General features: G+C 47.4%; 1 protein-coding gene across 2 annotated transcripts in view; it reads left to right on the top strand.

Annotated features, from left to right (window-relative positions):
- The window catches only part of sema5ba (sema domain, seven thrombospondin repeats (type 1 and type 1-like), transmembrane domain (TM) and short cytoplasmic domain, (semaphorin) 5Ba), a 344,144-nt gene that overhangs the window by 235,380 nt on the left and 84,631 nt on the right, over positions 1–24,133 (top strand). For both annotated transcript variants that reach the window (XM_078552610.1, XM_078552611.1), the window contains exons 9-10: positions 109–394; positions 22,634–22,769. In XM_078552610.1, coding sequence (XP_078408736.1) covers positions 109–394; positions 22,634–22,769 — 422 coding nt within the window. The remainder of the gene's footprint in view (positions 1–108; positions 395–22,633; positions 22,770–24,133) is intronic.

Here is a 24,133-nt window from a genome sequence, read left to right as displayed (position 1 = left end):
TTGGAATTATAATATTTGCAGAGATACAATGGAGGCCCGAGGTTAGGGCGGGCTCCCCGGTATCTTTCCCCCTTTACAAATTTTGCTGCCTTTGCCCTCCCTTTCCAGAACCAAACTTCATCTCGGCCTACGACATCGGCCTGTTCATCTACTTCTTCTTCCGCGAGAACGCTGTGGAGCACGACTGTGGCAAAACCGTCTACTCCCGGGTCGGGAGGGTGTGCAAGAGTGACATCGGGGGCCGCTTTTTGCTGGAGGACACGTGGACGACCTTCATGAAGGCCCGGCTCAACTGCTCGCGCTCGGGAGAGATCCCGTTCTACTACAACGAGCTGCAGAGCACGTTCTATCTCCCCGAGCAGGACCTCATCTATGGGATCTTTACGACCAATGTGTAAGTGCACGTTGAATCTGTATTGCAAGGTCAGCCTCCCGCGTCTTTGCACAGGCCGGGGAGTCAGGCGTCGGTGTTATTTTCAGGTGAGACAGGGCCGATCTTGCTCTGTGCCAGTTGGGCCCCGGGTGGAAGATATCATTCAGCCTCCATTTCAAATACTGTACATTTTGTCCATACTTTCTCGGGGAATCATATAACACAGAAAGAGGCCATTTGGCCCATCGTGCCTGTGTTGTTGGCTATTTAAAAAAAGAGCTATCCAATTGATCCCACCCTCCCTGTTCTTTCCCCAGAGCCTATAAATCTTTCTCCTTCAGGCATTTATCCCATTCCCTTTTGAAAGTTACTTTTGAACCTGCTTCCGTAATCCTTTCAAGCAATGCATTACAGATCACTGTGTTAAATAAAAATTCTCCTCATCTTCCCTCTGGTTCTTTTATCAATCATCTAAAACCTGTCTCCCTCTGGTTACTGACCCCCCGCTGCCACTAGAAACAGTTTCTCCCTATTTACCCATAATTTTGAACGCTTCTATTGTATCTTCTCTTAACCTTCCCTGCTCCAAGGAGAACAATCCCAGTTCCTCCAGTCTCTCCACATGAACTCAGGCCTGTTACCATTCTAGTATATCTCCTCTGTACCCTTGACATCCTTCCTAAGGTGTGGTGCTCAGAATTGGACACAAGAACCCAGCTGAGGCCCAACCAGTGAGTCATAAAGATTTAGCATAACTGCCTTGCTTTCCCGCCCCCTCTGTCTTGTTTACATGCCTCTTTTGAATGCAACGGATGTTGTTGATATGGATTTGAAGAAAGCGTTGGACAAAGTACCACATAATGGGCTAGTTAACAAAATGGAGGCTCATGAAATCGGAGAGCCATTAACAAACTGGATGAAACAGGAAACAGTGAGGTGTGGTAAATGGTTAGTAAATGGATAGTAGACAGTGATGCTCCCCAGGGTGAGTGCTAGGACCACGGGTTTTTTTTTTGGCCGTATATAAATGAGTTGGATTTTGGAGCACAGAATAAAATGTCTAAATTTGCTGATATCATACTTGGAGGAGGAGTGGCAAACAATGGAAATGATACTAATCGACTGCAACAGGATATAGATAGGCCAGCAGAATGGGCAGACAAGTAGCAGGTGGAACTTAATACAGAGAAGTGGGAGCTGATGCATTTTGGCAGAAGTTTTAACGGAGAGACAATATAGACTAAATGTCACAGCTCTAAAGAATGTGCAGGGACAGAGGGACCTTGGGGGTGCATCTGCGTCAATCTTTGAAGGTGGCAGGACATATTGAGAGCGTGGTTAGCAAAGCACATGGGCTCATGGGCTTCATTCATAGAGGCTTTGAGTGCAAAAGCAGGGAAGTCACTCTGAAGCTTTATAAAGCTCTGGTTATAGGCCACAAGTAGAATATTGCATCCAGATCTAGCCAGCACGCTTCAGGAAGGATGTGAAGATCATTGAGAGGGTGCAGAGGAGATTTCTCAGAATAGTTCCAGGGATGAGGGATTTTAGCTACAAGGTTAGTTTGGAGAAGCTGGGGTTGTTCTCCTTGGAGCAAAGGAGATTGAGGGGAGATTTAATAGAGGTGGACAAGATTATGACAGGTTTGAGTAAGGTCGACAAGGAAAGAGCTCTACCCATTAGCGACTGTACAAGGACTAAGGGTCACAGATTTAAGGTTTTGGGCAAGAGATGTGGGGTGGGGGTGGGAGGTGTGAGGAACACCCTTTCTCTTGCGTAATGAGTGTTAATGAGCTGCATCTTGCTCCCCACCAGGGTGGTGGAAGCAGAGACAGTCAATGATTTCAAATGGAAATTGGATGGGTACTTGAAAGAAATAAACTTGAGGGTGGCAGGGATAGAGCGGGTGAATGGGATTGCTCCACGGAGAGCTGGCATGGACTCGATGGGCTGAATGGCCTCCTTCTGTGCCATAAATGACTCTATGGCTCTGTAAGGCCCAGGATGCTTTTTTTAAAACAGCCTTCTTAACTTGTCCTGTCACCTTCAAAGATTTGTGTATGTGGAAAGCTGTGTATTTGTATTTCCATTATAAATTTTCTCAGTCCACAATCTGAAACTCACCGCACTGCTGTCCAAAAGTGGTCTCAGTGATGGAGACCGTGAAGCTATGAATTTTTAAAAAAAACAACATCTGGTTCACTGAAGTCCTTTCGGAAAGGAAATCTGCCACTCTTACCCGGTCTGGCCTACATGTGACTCCAGGCTCACAGCAATGTGATTGGCTCTTAACTGCCCCTCTGAAATGGCCTCGCAAGTCGCTCAGTTCAAGGGCAATTAGGGACGGGCAACAAATGCTGGCCTTGCCAGTGACACCCACATCCCATGAAAGAATAAATTTTAAAGAAATTTACACCTTCCTGCAAGTGGTGGCACTGTAACTAGGACGTGACATGTTTACATTGACAGTTGCCACTATAAATGTGGCCATGGGAATTTATAATGGAAAATGTTGACAGAAATGCAGCTCTTTTTATATATCTACAGGAGTAAAGAATATGACCAGTAGGCACCTTCCTCATAGTTACAGTCTTAGGGGAGGATGGAGATTTGTAGCTGCAACAGATTTTTGGCCTGAGGCGCCAAGCAGATAATTTAATGGTTTCAGCTCCTGACAGGAGCTCTTTTCCTCGGTAACAGGAGACACGAATGATGATCATTTTGTCCTACTGCTTTTCAACATGGCAGCATTCCCATCTCTTAGTCCAAAGTAGCAGGATTCCGCTCCAGAGAATCCAAGGGAATGAAGGGAGTGGAGTCCGGAGCTTTGGCTCATAATATTCCGGGTGGACTGCAGCAGGATGCCCGTGCCCTGGTGGCTGGACGTGGCCAAGCCTCACCCTCCCCTTCACCACCCCCAACGCCCCCCTTGGCGCCCCCCCCCCCCCCCCCCCCCCCACCACCACCACCACCACCACCTCCAGCCCCTGACGTGGTTGAGCTTTATAGGTGCAAAATCTTTGAATCTGTGCGGACCACTGGAGCCTTTGCTCAGGCGGTTTTCCCCCTCAGGGCTAGTTAAACATGACTGTATTTCAATAAACGAAAAGAAAATTAACTGCGATTGCAAGAGTCTTTAAACCAGGGAGAGAATGTTAGAGGACAGAGCCTTTTCTCTCCGCTGAGGCGCTCTCAGTTGAATATTGGCACGTGTCAGATCGTGTCTGGAAATACTTGCTCTGCTCGGAGTTCGCTCTCTGCTAGGACTGAGTTCCATTGGCACGGAGACTGCCAAAAAGTAAAGCATTTTTGACCCCAAATACCTTTCATTTCTTTCCCCTGGCTGAGTTCCAGATGTGAGACTTGAGAACAAAAGGAGAGAGATTCAAATGCTCTGTTTCAGCAAAATACATTCGATAACCTTGCCTGTTTTTTCCTTTGAAACTTAAAACTTCTTGTTGCCCAACGCTGCATTTTGCTAAAAGAGCAAAACTTCTTCCCCCTCTTTTTCACGCACTCAAGCTGGAGTTTGCTTCCCCAGACACCTCAGTTTCAAGTCTATTTTTGATCAAACAATTCAGATCAAGGGGAGATACAATCCGAGTGTGCACAATTATAAAAGGGTAGGGCTGGGGTCAATGGAAGCCAATTGTTCCCAGTAATGGAAGGGCTTAGAAGCTGCCGCCACAGTGGGTTGCAGTAGCATAATGGTTATGTTGTGGGACTAATAATGCAGGCGCCTAAATTAATGGGCTGGAGACATGAATTCAAGTTGCACCAGAGCATTTCAGGGGAATTTAAATTCAATTAGTTAAATAAATTCTGGAATTAAAAACTAGGATTAGTAACGGTGACCATGTAACTACAGGATTATCGTGAAAACTCATCTGGTTTACTAATGTCCTTTAGGGAAGGAAATCTGCTATCTTTACTGTTGCAGAGTGCTGGGTGCAATTTGGTAGGCCTGAAGAAGCCTTTGTAGTCACATGTAGGTTAACTGTAAGTCTTTATTGACTCTTTGAACTATTTACAAATATACAGTAAAGGGTACAAGCCGGGAGCTGTCCCCATGCTTGCTGGTACACACAGCTCTGTCCAACACTAGACTGACCCTGGGTGCGGGTCATGTGCTCTCCTCCGTCGCTGTGTGGGCGGAACTGTACCTGGTGTGTGTACATGTGACTCCAGGCCCACAGCAACGTGGTTGCCTCTGAAACAGCCCAGCAAGCCACAGGAAGGCAGCTCACCACCACCCTCTTGAGGACAATGAGGGATGGACAACAAATGCTGGTCTTAAAGTGCTGCCTAAATCCTGCGAAGTAATAAAAAATTGCAAGATTAACATTAGGGTCAGAGAACAAGGGAAACTTCATGATGTAGAGTGTTGTGAGGCTGTAGAATTTACTTATCAGATTATCGGTCCAGGCAGAAACTATGTCAACTCTCAAGAATAGATTGGATTGGTGAACGAAGGGATTTAGAAACAAGATGGAAAAATTGGTCCTGAGCTATTGGCTCTTGAAAGTTCTCTCTATTGATTGTACGTTGACTGGGGAGAGAAATAAAACTCCCCCAGTGGCTCAGCTGTGTCGAAATGGCCAACAACAACTTGGATTTATATAGCCTCTCAAATGTAGTCAAATACCCGAAGACATTCCCCAGGAGCATAATCAAAATCGACACCTAAAGAGATATCAAGACAGGTGATCAAAAGCTTGGTCAAAGAGCTAAATTTTACAGAGGAGAGAGAGGTGGAGGGGATTAGAGTGAGAACTCCAAAATGTAGAGCCCAGGCAAGTGACGACATGGTGACTAATGGGGGAGATTAAAGTTGGGGATGTGCAAAGGGCCAGAATTGGAAGAGTGCAGAGATATTGGAGGATTGTAGGGCTGCAGAAGGTTACAGAGATATAGAGAGAGTAAGCGGCCATGGTGGGACTTGAATATGTCGACGAGAAAGGTCCCGGCTCCAGTGTCTCTTGCTGGGTCAGCTGAATTCTGCCAGGTCAGCTGATCTCTGCAGCGGTTAGGATGATACAGTTGGGCCTCAGGGGGTGAGGAAAGGAGCTGTGTGCATTCCACCAGTGCTGTATTAAGCAAAACGTTGACGCATCCTGTTACCCTTAATTTGGAACTCATCGCCATGGTAATTGCCAAACTGTCACGCCTGGCCATTCTGAGCCTTGAAAGAAATGGTGAAACTTGTGAAGACGAGGTGCCACCCAGGGGGGCAAGTAGGGGTGCGGTGGTGGTGGTGGTGGGGCAGGCGCATTGAATGATGCTTGAGAAAATAATGGGACTCAGTTTTAAGTCCAGTAATGCCAAAGAGCAGGGGATCCCAGGCAGCGATCTTTTGGTCACCCATGGTGGGTGAGGTTTCTGCCGGTGAAGTATGGCTTTAGGGAAATCCATAGATTAGGATCATCGAATTATACTGCACGAAGGAGGCCATTTGGCCCATTGCATTGTAGGGACGCTTTGAAAAAACTCTCCAATTAGTCCCCCTTACCTGTTGGTTTTAACTGACTCACCAGAGAAGCTTCATTCTTCATTCCGATAACAGTCCTTCTGATTTGGGCAGGAATGCCAATTGGATAAAGCTTTGAAGTAGAGGGACATACAAGACTGGGGATAGTTTGGGATTGATGGAGAGTGATGGGAAGAGTGTGGGACAGCGGGATTAATTTGGGATTGATGCAGTTATGGGAAGAATGTAGGACAGTGGGAATAGAACCATGGAACCATGGAAAAGTTACAGCACAGAAGGAGGCCATTTGGCCCATCTTGTCCATGCCAGCCCGATAACACCCAGGTGCCCTTTCTAATCCCACCTTCCTGCACCCGGCCCATAGCCCTGCAGTTTACAGCACTTAAGGTGCAGATCCAGATACTTTTTAAAAGTGTTTAGAGTTTCTGCCTCTACCACCAACTTGGGCAGCGAATTCCAGACACCCACTACCCTCTGCGTAAAAAAGTTCTTCCTCATGTCCCCCCTACACCTTCTGCCACTTATCTTGAATCTATGTGCCCTGGTTCTAGAATTCTCCACCAAGGGAAACAATTTTATCCTGTCCCCTATCTATTCCCCTCATAATTTTGTACACCTCAATCAAGTCACCTCTCAGCCTTCTTTGTTCTAAGGAAAATAACCCCAACCTATCCAATCTCTCCTCGTAGCTACACTTTTCTAACCCTGGCAACATTCTTGTAAACCTCCTCTGCACTCTCTCCAGAGCTATTACGTCCTTCCTGTAATGTGGTGACCAGAACTGCACACTATACTCCAGTTGTGGCCTCACCAGTGTTTTATACAAATCCAACATTATATCCTTACTTTTATATTCTATACCTCTGCCAATGAAGGAGAGCATTCCATATGCCTTCTTTACAACCTTGTCTACTTGAACTGCTATCTTCAGGGACCTGTGTACTTGTACGCCGAGATCTCTCACTTCATCTACCCCTCTTTGTATATTCCCATTTATTTTGTAATCCCTGTAATTGTTTGACCTCCCTAAATGTATGACTTCACACTTATCTATGTTAATATCCATCTGCCACTTTACCGCCTACTCCACCAACCCATCTATATTGTTTTGGAGATTATGGCTATCCTCTACACTATCCACTACTCGGCCAATCTTTGTGACATCTGCAAATTTCCCAATCCTGTCCTCCACGTTCATGTCCAAATCGTTAATATATAACACAAAGAGCAAGGGTCCCAACACTAAGCCCTGTGGAACACCACTTGAGACAACTTTCCATTCGCAAGGGCATCCATCGACCATTACCCTTTGTTTCCTGTTACAAAGCCAACCTTTTATCCAGTTTGCCACATTACCTTGAATCCCAAGGGCTTTTACTTTCCTGACCAATCTGCCATGTGGGACCTTGTCAAATGCCTTGCTAAAATCCATGTACACAACATCCACTGCACTACCTTCATCAACCCTTCTTGTCACTTTCTCAAAGAATTCAATCAAATTTGTGAGGCAAGACCTTCCTTTAACAAATCCATGCTGACCATCCCTGACTAGTCCATGCCTTTCCACATGACAGTTAATCCTATCTCTCAGGGTTGATTCTACTAATTTGCTCACCACCGATGTAAGACTAACTGGCCTATAATTGTTTGGCATTTCCTTTGATCCCTTTTTAAACAATGGAACTACGTTTGCATTTCTCCAGTCCTCCGGTACCTCCCCTGTATCTAGTGAAGATTGGAAAATCATCAATAGTTTGGGATTGATGCAGAGCGATGGGAGGAGTGAGGGACAGTGGGATTAGTTTGACATTGATGGGAAGCAAATGGAGTGGTCGGCTTAGTTTCAGATTGATTCTGGGCTTTGGGGAGACTGACATGCAGGGGCATCAGATTTGAATTGCTGTCGCATTGAGCTGACACATCGCTGACAGGCCGAATGGACTCATTCTGTGCTGTGAATCTCTGTGGGTAGGAAATCCCACCTTAAAGTAGTACCTGCCATTCACATGCATCTCTGCAAAATTGGCACAAGGAGCCTTGATTCAATGAAGATTGTGGAATTCTTCGGCATTAAATCAGTGAAAGCAATGTACCCAATGACACTGAGAAAGTGCACTTTTTACACATTGTGGTGAAAGCTGAAGCGAAATGCTGTGTGCAAGAACCCCACAAGTAGCAAGAATTCATTTTTATACCCCCTCCCGCCAACCCCTCCTCCCACTCTGCCTGACTTCCCAAACAGAAAGGACCTTGTTTATGCATCTCATTTGCCTCGGTGAATGAGGCTCTTTGACTTTGAAAAGCAGTGAAGACCACAAGTGCTTTCTGTTTTCTTCAGAAACAGTCTGATAGATCTCAGCCCGTGACTAATCTGTTGCGAGTGGAGATAGAAGGATTACATGTATTCGTAAGGGAACTAGTCATTGCCTTGGCAGTTTGCTTTAATAGCTCTTGCTTATGTCCCCAGTGTTTTCTGAGGAATTGCCGTTGCTTTTTTTTTTTCCACATGAGCTAAACATAAGCTAAGAGCCCACAATCTGTGTCACGTGAATATCTTACCAGCCTCAAAGGGGCTCCAAACAACTATGTGCGAGCAGCCCAAGCTATCTGGGCTGTGATAGTATGGTATGCCACTGGACTAGTAATCCAGGGACCTGCACTACTGATTCCTGGGATGTGAATTCAAATCCCACCATGGCACCTGGAGAATGTTAATTCAGTTAAGTAAGTCTGGAACAATAAAGGTTTTGAAGCAAGATGATCATTAAACTGTAAAAACCCATCTGTTTCACTAATATCTGTTAGGGAGGAAAATCTGCTGTCCTCACCTGGCCTGAATTACAGGTGGTCCCAGACCCTACCTGCCCTGTGGGGTGGCCTGCAGGTTGCACTTCCAATGGCGATTCGGGGAAGGGGGTGAAAGTCTGGCCCTTGTCAGCAATGCCCATGCCCTGAGAATGAGTTACGCAATAAAATAAATCTTGCTGATGGTAGGATGTAAGAGAAAAGAGTTGACTTTAACAAATATCTTCACGAAACATTTCAGAGTACTTCATATACAATTAATTGCTTCAGACGTGTTGTGAATGTTCGTACCCAGGCAAATGGGCCTTACGTTCACCTCACATAAAGTGAGGCAAAAATAAAAATACCTGGAAAAACTCGGCAGGTCTGACAGCATCTGCGGAGGGGAACACTGTTAACGTTTCAAGTCCGTATGACTCTTCAACAGTTCTGCTGAAGGGTCATGAGGACTCGAAACGTCAACTCTTTTCTTCTCCGCCGATGCTGCCGGACCTGCTGAGTTTTTGCAGGTAATTCTGTTTTTGTTTTGGATTTCCAGCATCCGCAGTTTTTTGTTTTTACCACAGGATTAAGGCTGCTATCAACTGAAAGCGAGTTGACATGCATGTTGGGTTTCTTACATTGCAAAATTTGGCATTTTTCTTGTGGCTTTATTGGTGTACAACATCCTCAGGCCCTGTGCTCGCTGGCCTACATTGGCTCTTGGCCCAGCAACGCCTCGATTTTAAAGTTATCATCCTTGTTTTCAATCCCTCCCTGGCTTTGCCCCTCCCTGTCTCTGTGACCTCCCCCACCCTCTGGGATTTCTGCGCTCCTCCAGTTCTGACCTGTTCTGTATCCCCAGTTTTAATCACCGCACCATTGGTGGTCATGCCTTCAGCTTCGTGGGTACTAAGCTCTGGAATTCCCTCCCTGAACCCCTCTGCCTCTCTTTCCACCTTTATGATCTCCTTAACCCCATTGATCAAACCTGTCCCATTACTCCCTGATGTGGCTTGGTGTCAATATTTGATAGCGCTCCGGGTGAAGCTCCGTGGGATGTAAAAAATGCTATATAAATGCAAGTTATTGTTTCTTAATCTGTCTTGGAGGCATTGTTCGCAGTGTCTTTGATCTGTGAAACAGGCAAAATACCAGCCATGGTTTCCACTTCTGGTCCCTGTTGAAACAGGTACCCTGGGGGTAAGGCATGATGACGCTCGCTGCCCAATTAAGATTGGCCGTTGGGTTACACCAAGGGTGTGCGTGGAACCTCACCCCCCCCATCCTGAATTGCCACCTTCAAACCTGGCAGCTTTATGTGATGTTGTTGGAGGCATCTGATGGATGTCTTCCTCGATTGTGAGGGACCGCCGACGAGGGCGAGAGGTGCTACAGAAATGCAATTTGTTGTTGTTTTTAGGTGAGGTGACAATAAAGCTGATGACAGGTTGATACCGGAGAGCAGTGGCCATGAAAAGCCACTGGATTGATCTACTGAACCAGTTCACTAATTCCCTTCAGAGAAGGAAACTGGGCGTCTTTATAACACTGCTTATTAACTGCTAGGTGGCTTCTGGAGAGGCTTGACACCCCATTCAGTTGTACAAACAATCATCAACGATTTGCAGTTAATAGACTAAAACACCCCAACGTGCTTCACACAGCGAGACAATCAGAAAATGGACACTATTGCTACAGAAATAAATATCCAAAGAGGTGATCAAAAACTTGGCCAAAGAGGTGAGTTTTAAGGAATGTCCCAAAGGAGGAAAGGGATCTGGAGAGGCAGGGAACTGTAGAGGGGGAATTCCAGAGTATGAGACCTAGACAACTGAAGGCACAGCTGCCAATGGCAGGGTGAATGAGAGGAGCGATGTAATTGGAACTCAGGGAACCAGCGCTGAAGACTGATCTTTATGCATTTACAATCTTTTATTGACAGAGATACACGTTGTATATCACGAAACTCCAACCAAAATCATCTCTTTCAGCCCTTTTAAAAATTTGTGCATGGGATGTGAGCATCACTGTCTAGGCCAGCATTTATTGCCCATCCCTAATTACCCTTGAGAAGGTGGCGGTGAGCTGCCTTCTTGAACCGCTGCAGATCCTGTGGTGTAGGTACACCCACAGTGCTGTTAGGGAGGGAGTTCCAGGATTTTGACCCAGCGACAGTGAAGGAACGGCAATATATTTCCAAGATGATGAGTGACTTGGAGGGGAACTTCCAGGTGGTGGTGTTCCCATCTATCTGCTGCCCTTGTCCTTCTAGAAGGTAGTGGTCGTGGGTTTGGAAGGTGCTGTCTAAGGAGTCTTGGTTAGTTTCTGCAGTGCATCTTGTAGATGGTACACACTGCTCTCACTGTGTGTCAGTGGTGGAGGGAGTGAATGTTTGTGGATGGGGTGCCAATCAAGTGGGCTGCTACTATATATGCACAGGTGAGTATCCAAATAATACCCACCACCTGAATACAATTAATACCCAATTAATAATGTACAGCTACTTTCAAGGCAACATTATTTTTATCCATTGGATGTGGGCATCGCTGGATAGGCCAGCATTTATAGCCCATCTAAATCAGGATGGTGAGTGGCTCGGTGGGTAACTCACAGGTGGTGGTCCTCCAATGTGTCTGTTGCCCTTGTTCTTTTAGGTGGTAGAGATTGCAGCTTTGGAAGGTACCGTCAAAGGAGCTTTGGTGAGTTGCTTTCAGAGTCGGTATGCCAGTGGCGGGGGGAGTGAATGTTTAAGGCTGGACAATTTGGAACATCGTGACCAGAACCAGAAACTTGTTGAGCAAATCATACAATTTTGTTCATTTGTTCTTGGTGCACTACCCAGTCTATAGCAATGTGGTGGCAGAGTGGCACTGTCACTGGGCTAGTATCCCAGAGACACAGGGTAACGCTCTGAGGACCCACGTTTGAACCCCACCACGGCAGACGAAATAGTGAAATTTGAATCCAACAAAAATCTGGAATTAAAAGTCTGATGATGCCCACAAAACCATTGTTGATTGTTGTAACAACTCATCTGGTTCACTAATGTCCCTTTAGGGAAGGAAATCTGCCGTCCTTACCTGGTCTGGCCTACATGTGACTCCAGACCCACAGCAATGTGGTTGACTCTTAAATACCCACTGAACAAGGGCAATTTAGATGGGCTATAAATGCTGGCCTATCCAGCGATGCCCACATCCAATGGATAAAAATAATGTTGCCTTGAAAGTAGCTGTACATTATTAATTGGGTATTAATTGTATTCAGGTGGTGGGTATTATTTGGATACTCACCTGTGCATATATAGTAGCAGCCCACTTGATTGGCACCCCATCCACAAACATTCACTCCCTCCACCACTGACACACAGTGAGAGCAGTGTGTACCATCTACAAGATGCACTGCAGAAACTAACCAAGACTCCTTAGACAGCACCTTCCAAACCCACGACCACTACCTTCTAGAAGGACAAGGGCAGCAGATAGATGGGAACACCACCACCTGGAAGTTCCCCTCCAAGTCACTCATCATCTTGGAAATATATTGCCGTTCCTTCACTGTCGCTGGGCCAAAACCCTGGAACCCCCCTCCCTAACGGCACTGTGGGTGTGCCTGCACCACATGGACTGCAGCGGTTCAAGAAGGCAGCTCACCACCACCTACTGAAGGGCAATTAGGGATGGACAATAAATCCTGGCCTTGCCAGCAATGCCCACATCCCATGGGAAAACCTAGAAGAAGATTTATTGATATGAAATTAAGTGATCATTGGTCCATGGATTTGATTTGAGTTGAGACCCATGTGCGTTAAAAAAAAACTATGCATTGATATAGCACCTTTCACAACCTCAGGACATCACAAAATGCTTTACAGCTAATTAAGCACTTTTGAAGTGTAGTCACTGTTGTAATGCGGGAAACACAGGAGCCAATTTGCGCCCAGCAAACTCCCACAATCCTGTGACGTGATAACAACCAGATAACCTGTTTTAGTGATGTTGGTATTGGTCAGTGCACAGAGGAGGACAACCCTGAACTTCTTTGAAATACTGTTAGAATCATATCTCTCAAAACTGAAGTTTCCTTTTACAAAATGGAAAGACAAGGCATGAAATGGAAATTTGGATGCTCGCCTGGGATTTTTTTTAAAAGAAGGTCAAAAGTTCACCTTGGAACCGTCGACAAGCAGGCTTTTTCCAAGAAATCAGCTGACCAATATGGTACTTGAGACGGAGTTGTTTGTTTTCTTTTGAACTGCAAAGAGCTTTAATTAACGAAATAAATAAAAGCAAAATACTGCGGATGCTGGAAATCTGAAATAAAAACAGAAAATGCCGGGAAAACTCCAGCAGGTCTCGCAGCGCCCGTGGAGAGAGAAACAGAGTTAACACTTCGAGTCCAGAAAAAGGGAGCGAGGGAAAAACACTTCAGTTGTGAACCTGCTTGTTTTTGGCGTTATTTTATAACGCCCATCCTCCAAAGCCCATCTCTGCAGAGAGAGACTCCATCTGTTTGCCTGTGTGTGTCTTGTGTCTGTGCCAGTGTGTGCTGGGGGAATTCTTTAGGAAGAGATAGATGGTTATACTTCCCGATCACAGCTTGTTAAAAAAAGCTTTGTTTTAAAATAAATTAAATCAATCTTGAGTTTTTGAAGGAAGCCTGGTCAGAGTCTCTTTCCTTCTGGGTTACTAGGATGATAGGTACACAACTGGGCATTTCTGTGAGAAAGTTAAAACATTTAAAATAATGGTATCGCCTGCTGAGTAGTGGGGCTTGATAATTCGCACACTCCTCCAATCCCGGTGCTAACAATACTGCCGTAGGATTAACTTGCCCACAAAGGGTGAAGGCTGGACCTCGGTTTGAGGTCTCACCTGAAAGATGGTATCTCTTACAGAGCAGCACCTCCTCAGAACTGTACTGAAGTGTTACCCTGGATTATGTGCTCTAGTCTCTTGAGTGGGCTTTTTTTGCTGGGCCAATACAGGTCACCCTGAGTTACCGCAAAGTGACCAGACCAAATTCACCACAGGATATTGTTTCTTTTTGGGCACCCCAATATAATATAGGAAAGTAACATAGGGCCTAATCACCTGGTCAGCGTGCGGGGGCAGGGCCCATTCACCGACGCGCGGTGACGTTGGGCGTGTGTCCTGACATCACCGCATGTCAATCAGATATTCAGTTCGGCGGGCCCGCATCGGAGTCATCTGCACACCCGCCGAACTGTCAAAGGCCGATTAAGGCCATTTAAATATCAATTAAAGTACTTAACTGAGCTGCCTGCCCAACCTTAAGGTCGGCGGGTGGGGGGCAGGAGAAGAGCCCAGGCGGCCTTCGCATTTATCATGAAACCTCGTCCACGGGCAGGATGAGGTTTCATGAAGGTTTTTAAAGTTTAATAAAAAATTTTTCAGAAAATTCATTGACATATCCTAGCTCATGTGACACTGTCACATGAGGGGACATGTCTTAAAAATTGTGTTTTTTTTTGTCTTTATTAAAATTTTAAAAAATCAAACTGATCTCCCTGAGGCAGCTCTTTGCCTCAGGGAGAGTTCTGTGCTCTGTCAAGCGTATGCGCGAAAGAGCGCAGACCCCGGCTCACCCTACTCCCCCCCGCCTGCACAGGGAGCGCACAGCGCTTCTGGGCCTTAATTGGCCCGCCCACGCCAAATTCTCCCCATAGGGTCCAATCAATCTTAAATTAAGGGGAGACGGTGGTGATGTTCCTGGGCTGGCAGTCTAGAAGCCCAGACTAATGCTCTGGGGACATGGGTTCTAATCCCACCATGGCAGCAAGTGGAATTTAAATTCAATTCATAAAAATTGGGCTATAAAGCTAGTCCCAGTAATGGTGACCATGACAACGATCATTAATTATTGTAAAAACCCATCTGGTTCACTCATGTCCTTCAGGGAAGGAAACCTGCCGTCCGTACCTGATCTGGCCTACGTGAGACTCCAGTGGTTGACTCTTAACTGCCCTCTGAAATGGCCTCAGAAGCCACTCAGTTCAAGGGCAATTAGGGATGGGCAGCAAACTCTGGCCTTGCCAACGATTCCATGAAAGAGCAAATAAAGAAAAAACTAAACTAAACTGAAAACTAAAGGAAGCCAAAATAAGCAACCAAGCTCCAACAAAGGCAAAGGAAACCTCAGCTAAATCAGGGGTGTTATCAACCTACGGTGCCCAATGTGTTGGACACCACATCCACCCTCTCCAGGGCCACTTCCCCACTAGAGACCCCACCTATCCAAGACCAACAGTTACTGTTGTTTTAGCGAGGCTTAAGAATAGATCCATGGGCTGGATTTTACAGGGTGCTGGGATGTTGCTGGGAGCAGCAGCATTAATTGTTTTAAAGCAAGACTTCCGCCCCTCTCTTGGGGGGAAGTCCTGCCTTAGAGAGCTGCTGGCCAGCCAGATGGGAGTGATGGCCACTGCTGGGACTATAGGTAACCCTACTGAAAAGGAGCCTGGACTCCCAAGGCCAGTCCATGGTATCGCGGGGACCGTGCTGTCAGGCTGCCAGGGGGTGTGGCAGGGGGCCAGGTTTGAAAAGCTGGGGTGGTGGTGGTGGGTGGGGCAGTGAAGGGGGAAGCAGGACCTTGTGGGGGAGGGATGCCTCCGATAGGGCCTGGGGAGCTGCAAAGAAGGTGGTCCCATGCCTTGCCCTACACCAGCCCCTGCTGCCAAAGCTGCTGGACTCACCACTGAGCGTGGGCCTCCCCCTGGCATGGGTAAAATAGCGGGAGGGGAGGAATGAGCTCCTTGAGTGGCTTATTATGGCCACTTAAGGGCCTCAATAGGCCCAAGGACAGGTGGGCCTCCACCGTCCCCGTAAAATTTCTGACAGTTCAGGATGCGGTGGGCAGGAAGACCACCCCTTGGATTTTACAGGCCTTCAATCCCGTGGGCTTTGACTAGATCCTCGAGCTTACTCACCACTTCCCATTGCACTGGACAAACAAAAACTTGAACTCACAGCCTTCTGAATCAAAGGTGAGACTACAACCCACTCAGCCACGGCTGACACTTAAACAGGAGGGAAAGAGATGAGTTTCCCCTGTTTGGCCTTTGTTGCCCCATCATTCACAGTTGTTTCTGTATGTGACAGAGGGAAAGGCAGCAAGCCAATGCTTTATATTTAGTAAAATCCTATAATTAGCTCTGAACATTTGGCCTTGTTTTAAGTCACAGATGTCAAAAAAGGCATAAATTTAGCAGACTCAAGAGTTGACCCTCCACCCCCTCACCGCCTCTGTTCCTGACTCTGAGATTGGCAGGATGTGGGAGGTAAAGGGCAAGTGAAGAGCAAAGGTCATCATGGTAAGTATACAAAACCCCTCAGATTTCCTGTGAGCAATCTCTGCTGCTAAAAAGCAAATGGAATGCGGTTCAATTCTGTTTTTTTTTGGAATGGACACTAAACAACTCCACATGGCGTTTTTTTGTTCTGATTTTATCTTTGCTTCCTGTACCTTTTCTTGGAGTTGGTGGCTCCATGAGCAGCAAGAAAATCACACAGCACAGAAGGAGACCATTCATCCCATTGCGTCTCTGCCAGCCCTTTGAAAGCCCTGTCTACTCCCGGTTCCCCACTCTTTATCCCGTTCGTTCCCCAAAACCCTGCACGTTTCTGCTTAATTCTCAAATGTTTATCCTGTTCCATTTTGAAAGTTACTATTGAATCTGCCTTTCTGGCAGTGAGTTCCAGATCATAATAACTCACAGCATGAAAGATATTTTTCTCATCTTCTCTCATTCTTTTCTCCTTCGAAACCTCATGCTGTTCGGCATATGGGAGCCGTGGATTTAGACCATGGAGGTTTTTGGTGCCATTTCTCATCCCTTCCTCATATAGCCCACCTGTTCATACACTTTACAGCAGAGTCATTAGATGGTGATTGGGATGGAGGTCTGGCTGATTGTGATACCCTCCCTATTTGAGGGGTAGCGATGCCACATGTAATCCCCCCAATACAGTCCGGTCCGGGACCAGCTAACTTGGTATGGATTCAGCCCGCTCCAGGAACGCCTTAATTTTAAAATTCTCATCTTTGTGCTCAGACCCCTCGATAGCTTTGCCCCTCCCTATCTCTATAATCTCCTCCAGCCCCACAAGCCCCTGTGAACTCTGCACTCCTCCAACTCTGGCCTCTTGGGATCCCTGATCTCCATCACCCCACCCTGGGCAGCCATGCCTTCAGCTGACTGGGCCTCAACCTCTGGAATTACCTCCCTCCCTATCCACTGTCATGCTGATCGCTGATTGCGTGAGTGGACTTGAGTATTGGGTACTGTACGGTATTCAGTATGGGGTCACCTGACCTGGGGATGGAAGGTCAGATTGCGCATGGCAGATTAAATGATGTTGCTCTTGCAGTTCAACCTGTGACTTGGAGTGTTGTTCCTTCAGCCTGAGACGTGACTTCCACCCCTTCCATTGTTTTAGGTTCTTAAGTGCCTTGGGACGTAGTGTGGGGCAAGAGTAGGCCATTCAGCCCCTCAAGCCTGTTCCGCCACCATTCAGTGAAGTCATAGCTGATCTGTATCCAAACCCTATCCACCCACCTTGGATCCATGTCCCTTTATAATCCTGGGGAGCAAAAATCTCAGATTTAAAATGGTGACTTAAGCTAGCATCTGCTGCTTTTTGGGAGAGAACGTTCCACAATTCCACCACCCTTTGCATGAAGATGTGGGGCTGGATTTTACGTGCCCCCGCCGGGCATGTTTTCGGTGGGGGGTGGGGGGGGGGGGGGGGACGTCAAATAGGGCAGGTGCCCACCCCAGCACCTCCCCTCCCCCACCACGAGCTCACCCACGTAACACAAGGGGGATGGGCAGGCGGCAAAATTGGCAGCCCACCCACCATATTGAAATGAATAAATCAAGGGTCAAGTGAGCTTGTTAACAAACCAATCGACCCCGATAATACGCTACCCACACCACAACACGGTTGGCGTGGGAGGCTGAGCGAGAGTGGGCAGGCTCTTTTTTGTCAAAAAGGGTGGGAAAGAAGGGGGGCTGCTATCTACAGGGGCTGCCCTTTGCACACAGTCGGGGGGGAGGGGAGGGGGCAGCCTGGCCTTAGATAGAAGCCCCCCCCTTTCTTCCTACCCGCCTGCTCTCCAAAACCCAGCCCCTCCTCCATTCCCTCACCCCAGCCAAGCTGGTCAAACTCTCCCTGCCCAATGCCGCTGGACTTGCCTTTCTCCGGGATCCATTGGGCCTCTTCTCCTTGGGACTGGCTGCTGTCCTGGCAGTGGCCGCCAATGAGACCTCGGCACTGCCAGGGCTGCTGGTGCGGCCGGCCGGCTGGATTGGCTGACAGCTCCCGAGCGAGGGGCGGAGGTCCCACTGCCAGGCCATTCAGCCCACCTGCACCATGTTACGGTCATGGGGCCGGGCTGGCGCGGAGTGAGTCGGCTTCCAGCTGACTTCACTTCCTGGGTGGGGGCCAGGGGAGGGGTGGAGTGGTGCCTCCACACACACACACACACACCCCCCACCGTCCCCTGTAGTATGCAGCCTGTGATTCCTAACTTCCCCCCTGAATTGCATGGCTCTGGTTTTAAGGTGATAAATATGCTGCGTTAAAGATAGGCACTTTACAAATGCAAGTTATTGTTGCTGTTTGGACTTGGTCCCTGTGGGTGTTGCTTTCACTTTAATGAGCCAAGCTAGGAAAGAATTTCTGCATCTTTGCATTGGCATTGCCAGGACTTTGTTCTTAATCCTGATCGCTCGCTGTAGTCAATGGTATTGTTGTCTAAAGGAAGGTGGGTTTCAGTTTCTCTTTCCTTCATTGCTTGCTCCCCTCTGTCTCGCTCCTGGAGATTTAGGATGTAAGCAAGCAACTGCTGGCAGCCCGCCAGAACGCTGCAATAACATCGCACTTGTCACTCGATAACAAATGAAGCCATCTTTTAGGCAGGGCAGAATTCATTTGGGTATCGTGTGGAAGGCTCTGAATATACAACTCAACCCCATGTCAAGTCAGTGGCTGCTAAATGCTGATTATATATATTTTTTTTTCCTTGGGAATATTTAGCACAGATGAGCGAGCTGAAACTTGAGCCCTGTATTTAATTGGAGATGTCAGTTCGAGTTTGCTCCAGATTTACAGCTGATACAGACCAAACGGCCCCCATTTAGAGCTATTTGCTGTCATCGTCTGCAGCCTATAAACTCCCGTTGCTTGATCTTGGGCTGAACACTGAGGCGGTGGTTCCAGAACGCTACAAGCGTGTCCTGTCAGCGAAGACGTGTGTTAATAAATTTTTAATCCCCACACTCCCTCCCTCTTTGTTTCTTCTGCTTCTTTTCCGCTGCACTGTTGGAAACATTGCCGTTCGGGATGAGAGGTTCAATCGAGTCCCCCATGTGCCCTCTCGGGTGGATGTAAAAGTTCTCACTGTACTCTCCTCGAAGAGGACCGGGGCAGGGGGGCTCTCCCTGGCGGCCTGACATATATTTACCCCTCGACGTCATTCAAAATGGATGATCAGGATATTTACCCGGGGAGGGGGTCGGGGAGTGGGGGTGTGGGGTGGAGGAGTGCAGAACTAGGGGGCACTGTTTTAAAACTAGGGGTTGCCGTTTTAGGACGGAGATGAGGAGAATTTTTTTTCACTCAGAGGGCTGTGCGCCTTTGGAACTCTCTGACCCCCCCCGCCCCGGCCCCCCACAAAAGCAGTGGAAGCGGGGGGGTCACTGAATATTTTTTAAGGCGGAGGTCGACAGATTCTTGTCAGGCAAGGGAATCAAAGGTTATGCGGGGTAGACGGGAACGTGGAATTCAAAACACAAACAGATCAGCCAATAGATAAAAGCAAAAAAACTGCGGATGCTGGAAATCCAAAACAAAAACAGAAACAGAAATACCTGGAAAAACTCAGCAGGTCTGGGGCAGCATCGGTGGAGAAGAGCACGGTTAACTATCACAGGGTCAAAATTGCCCCTCTTTATTGTGGCAGAGGCTGGAAAGCAGAATCTATCGTAATGTCTAAGAGGAAAGTGGTTGAATATTTGAGAAATAGTGAAAGAGTTGAAGAAAGGGGTAAGAGAGTGGGTAGAAAGTGGGTGCAGGCACCATGGCAACAATGGTCTACTCTTACACAATGAAACTCTGTGGGCATCAGAACCAACTGCATATCGGGCAGAGTTTTACCCACGGCCTTCAGAACCCTGGAGTCAGGGTCAAATGAGGATCGGAGGCTGCCATTGGGAGAAACAATCACCCAAGAGTGATTTTTCCAGAATTGGCCAATTTGCAGCCAGAGGGTGGGCTCACTGCCCAAATAAGGATGGGTGGGTGGTCTCTCGAAGCTGGACAGCCAACAGGAGGCCCTCCAGCACTGAAGAAGCAGTAAGCAAAAGAGAGGGTGCCTCAAGGTAGAGTTACTCTCTCTCTCTCTCTCTCCAACTTTTCATCATGTTAAATATAAAATAAGGTTAACAGCCAGGCCACCATTGTGGAGCGGGATTTCTCCCAAAGGGGGCCCTGAGGCTGCAGCTGTGGCCAAGGAGGTGAGGGTAGTGGGGGGGATGCTCGAGGCCTGCCTGGAGTGCTGGCCTCCTGGTCTACCAGCAGGAGGATGCCTCTAGGCTGCTGGCCTGGTCCCCAATATCTCCAGTTGACCCCTGACAGTAGACATATAAAGTGCCTTAATTGGTTGCCCAGGCCCCCAAACCCCACCTCTGGGAAGATGGCCCAGAAGGCAGGATGGTGCCAATAAACTGGCAGGCTGGCCAGTGGTTGGAAATTATGGGCCCACCTACTTCCATGCCTGCCCCCATCAGAGTGTAACAATTCAACCCGTTGTGTTAAAAGGAAAATGATGTGTATGTAGAGGAGGTGGGGGTGCTGAGCTGGGGATTGATGTCGTACTGTCACTGACTTAGAATGGAAGGCAGCCACAGGAGATGATTTAAGGCTGAGAATCTGGGATGCATCCCTAGTGAGCGATAGGAGATTTCCAGAGTAGGCTGACATGGGATAGCTTAATTGTTTTGATCATTTACGGGATGCGAGTGTCGCTGGCAATGTTAGCGTTTACTATCCATCCCTAATTGCCCTTGAGAAGGTGGTGGTGAACCACCTTCTTGAACCGCTACAGTCCATGTGGTTGTAGGTACATCCACAGTGCTGTTAGGGAGGGAGTTCCAGGATTTTGACACAGTGACAGTGAAGGAACGGAGATATATTTCCAAGTCAGGATGGCGTGTGGCTTGGAGGGGAACTACCACAGGTGCTCCCATCTATCTGCTGCCCTTGTCCTTCTAAGTGGTAGAGGTTGTGGGTTTGGAAGGTGCTGCTGAAGGAGCCTTGGTGAGTAGCTGCAGTGCATCTTGTATTTGGTACACACGCTGCTGCTACTGTGTGTCGGTGCTAGAGGGAGTGAATATTTGTGGATGGGGTGCCAATCAAGCAGGCTGCTTTGCCCTGGATGGTGTCAAGCTTCTAGTGTGTTGTTGGAGCTGCACTCATCCAGGAAGTGGAGAGCATTTCATCACACGCTTGACTTGTGCTTTTTTGTGACTATTTGGGAATACAACCTGAGCAGTTTATTTTGGAAGGGTAACGTTTTGATAGTATTTGTGACAATTCCGATTGTTAGTGAGCTATATTGATTCTGTTCAGCCTTGAAGTGCTGGATTACAGATTCATTCCACATCACCTGTCTTGCACACAACCATTGTTTGCCAGGGTTTTTTCAAAAAACAATTACTACCTAATCTTTTTTCTGCTCCTTTATTTACCTTTGATTGTTGATTTACCTCACAGTGAGGTACAGGTGTAAGGGACCTGGCTGGATTTGAACATCCTTTCTAAGCTGCCAACAAGGCATTGGCAGAGAGGGAAGTCCACAAAGGGCAACCCCAATGCTGCATACGATTGAGGCCCGAACTGGTTGCTGTCAACTGGCTATTCGGCTGCAGGGGCGGAACCTCACAAGCCTGGCCCTGTCCTTAATGGATGGGCTCACCGCATTCTGCATCAGCAGTCAAAACATTAGGCCATTATTATTCTTCCTCACCCCACTACGCTTTAGTTCCCCAATTGTCGGAGCCACCATTGAAAGAGAAAGGACGAAGAAAGGCTTGCATTTATATATCGCCTTTCACAACCTCAGGACGTCCCAAAGTGCTTCACAGCCAATGAAGTACTTTGGAAGGGTAGTTGGGATTTAGCAAATCTGGCTGCCAATTTGTGCACAGCAAGCTCCGGTAAACAGCACTGTGATAATGACCAAATCACCTGTTCTATTTTTCAGTCCTGCTGGTTGAGGGAGAATTGTAGGTTGAACACTTGTGTGAACTCCTCCTCTTCAAAATAGTGACATGGGATCTTTGGCAACCTTGGGAAAGCAGATGGTTTAAGGTCTCATCCCAAAGAAGAGCAAAAGGACAACTATAGTAAAATCCAGCAAGAAAATACTGTCGGTTCTGGAAAACTGAAATGAAAATAGAAAAATACTGGAGATGCTCAGGGAGCATCTGTGGAGAGGGAAATAGTTAACATTTCAGGTCGATGACCTTTCATCAGAATATACTGCGAGTGTTGGGGAGGGATAGTTGGGAGTGATAAACCCTCCAGGGATATGTCCAGCCAGAGTTGGCAACTCCAATTCGAATTGGATTAATACGCGCAGGGGAAAAGGTTGTCAGAGCAGGGGTTGTGGGACTAATTGAATGGCTCTTTTCAAGAAGCTGGCACAGGCATGATGGGCTGAATGGTCTCCTCTGCTCTATTATTCTGTGATGCTATATGGGAGTTAATGCAGACCTGTATAATGCACTTCCTTAGAGCTGATAAAGGTGATCTTGGCAATTACCTGAGAACAAGTGAAGTGGCTGCCCTCACAATGGGGAGGTGAGGTGGGTGGAGGGAAATAGAGCAGCTACATTAGGGAGATGTGGGTCCTGTATTGATGTGCGCACTCAATGTTAACTCCTCCGAATCTTCCAACAGGAATAGCATCGCAGCCTCCGCAGTCTGTGCCTACAATCTCAGCGCCATCACTCAGACCTTCAATGGACCCTTCCGATACCAGGAGAACCCTCGCTCGGCCTGGCTGCCAGCCTCAAACCCCATTCCCAACTTTCAGGTACATGGCTCAATCCCTCCCAGTAACCTGACTCTCCCATTATAAGCTCTGCATTGGACGGCTCCCGTGAATGATTTGACCCCCCCAAGAGGTCATTCCAAGCCTCCATCTCCGATAACTCTGTAAGTTCTTTTCTCCTTGAAGTTTTTAATTTAGGATTCGGTACAGGTTTTGCCTATTGATTCGATCATAGCTTAAGATCTAGGAGCAGGAGCAAGGCTGATCTTCTACCTCTGCTGCACCTCCCCACACTATCCCCATATCCCTTAATTCTCTTAGATCGCAAAAATCTATCAGCCTCTGTCTTGAAGATACTGAGCATCCACAGCTCTCTGGTGTAGAGGGTTGCAAAGATTCACAACCCTTTGAGTGAAGAAATTTCTCCTCATCTCACTCCCAAATGAGCGACCCCGTATCTGAGACTGTGACCCTGTGTTCTAAGGAAAACATTTTCTCAGCATCTACCCTATTAAGCCCCTTAGAAATTTTATATGTTTTAAATTCGATCATGTCTTCTTCTAAGCTCCAAGGAATATTGGTCTTGTCTGCTCAATCTCTCCTCATAGGGCAATGTCCCCATCCAGGAACATGTTTAGTGAATCTTTGCTGCACTCCCTCTAAGGCAAGTACATCCTTCCTTAGGTAAGGAGACCAAAACTTGTTCTTATACCTTCACAGGATGTGGGCATTGCTGGCTAAACCAGCATTTTTATAACCCATCCCTAATTGCCCTTGAGAAGGTGGCGGTGAGCTGCTTTCTTGAACCACTGCAATCCATGTGGTGTAGGTACACCCACAGTGCTGTTAGGGAGGGAGTTCCAGGATTTTGACCCAGAGACAGTGAAGGAACAGCCGATATATTTCCAAGTCAGGATTGTGTGTGACTTGGAGGGGAACTGGCAGGTGGTGGTGTTACCATGCATCTGCTGCCTTTGTCCTTCTAGGTGGTAGAGGTCGCAGGTTTGGAAGGTGCTGTTGAAAGAACCTCGGTGAGTTTCTGCAGTGCATCTTGCAGATGGTACACACTGCTGCCACTGTGTGTCATTTGTGGAGGTAGCGAATGTTTAAGGTGGTGGATGGGATGCCAATCAAGCAGGCTTTGTCCTGGATGGTGTTGAGCTTCTTGAGTGCTGTTGGAGCTGCACTCATCTAGGCATGTGGGGGGTATTCCATCATACCCCTGACTTGTGCCTTGTAGATGGTGGACAGGCCTAGGGGAGTCAGGAGTAAGTTACTCACCACTGACCTGCCCTTGTAGCCACAGTATTTATATGGCTAGTCCAGTTCAGTTTCTGGTCAATGGTAACCCCCAGGATGTTGATGGTGTAGTGATACTGTACAAAGTACTTCAGGTGTGGACTCAC

Source organism: Cetorhinus maximus, chromosome 11 (genome assembly GCF_964194155.1).
Source record: "Cetorhinus maximus chromosome 11, sCetMax3.hap1.1, whole genome shotgun sequence".
Lineage (NCBI taxonomy): Eukaryota > Metazoa > Chordata > Chondrichthyes > Lamniformes > Cetorhinidae > Cetorhinus > Cetorhinus maximus.
Note: the sequence above shows the minus strand (reverse complement) of the source record. Positions and strands in the feature narration are given on the sequence as shown.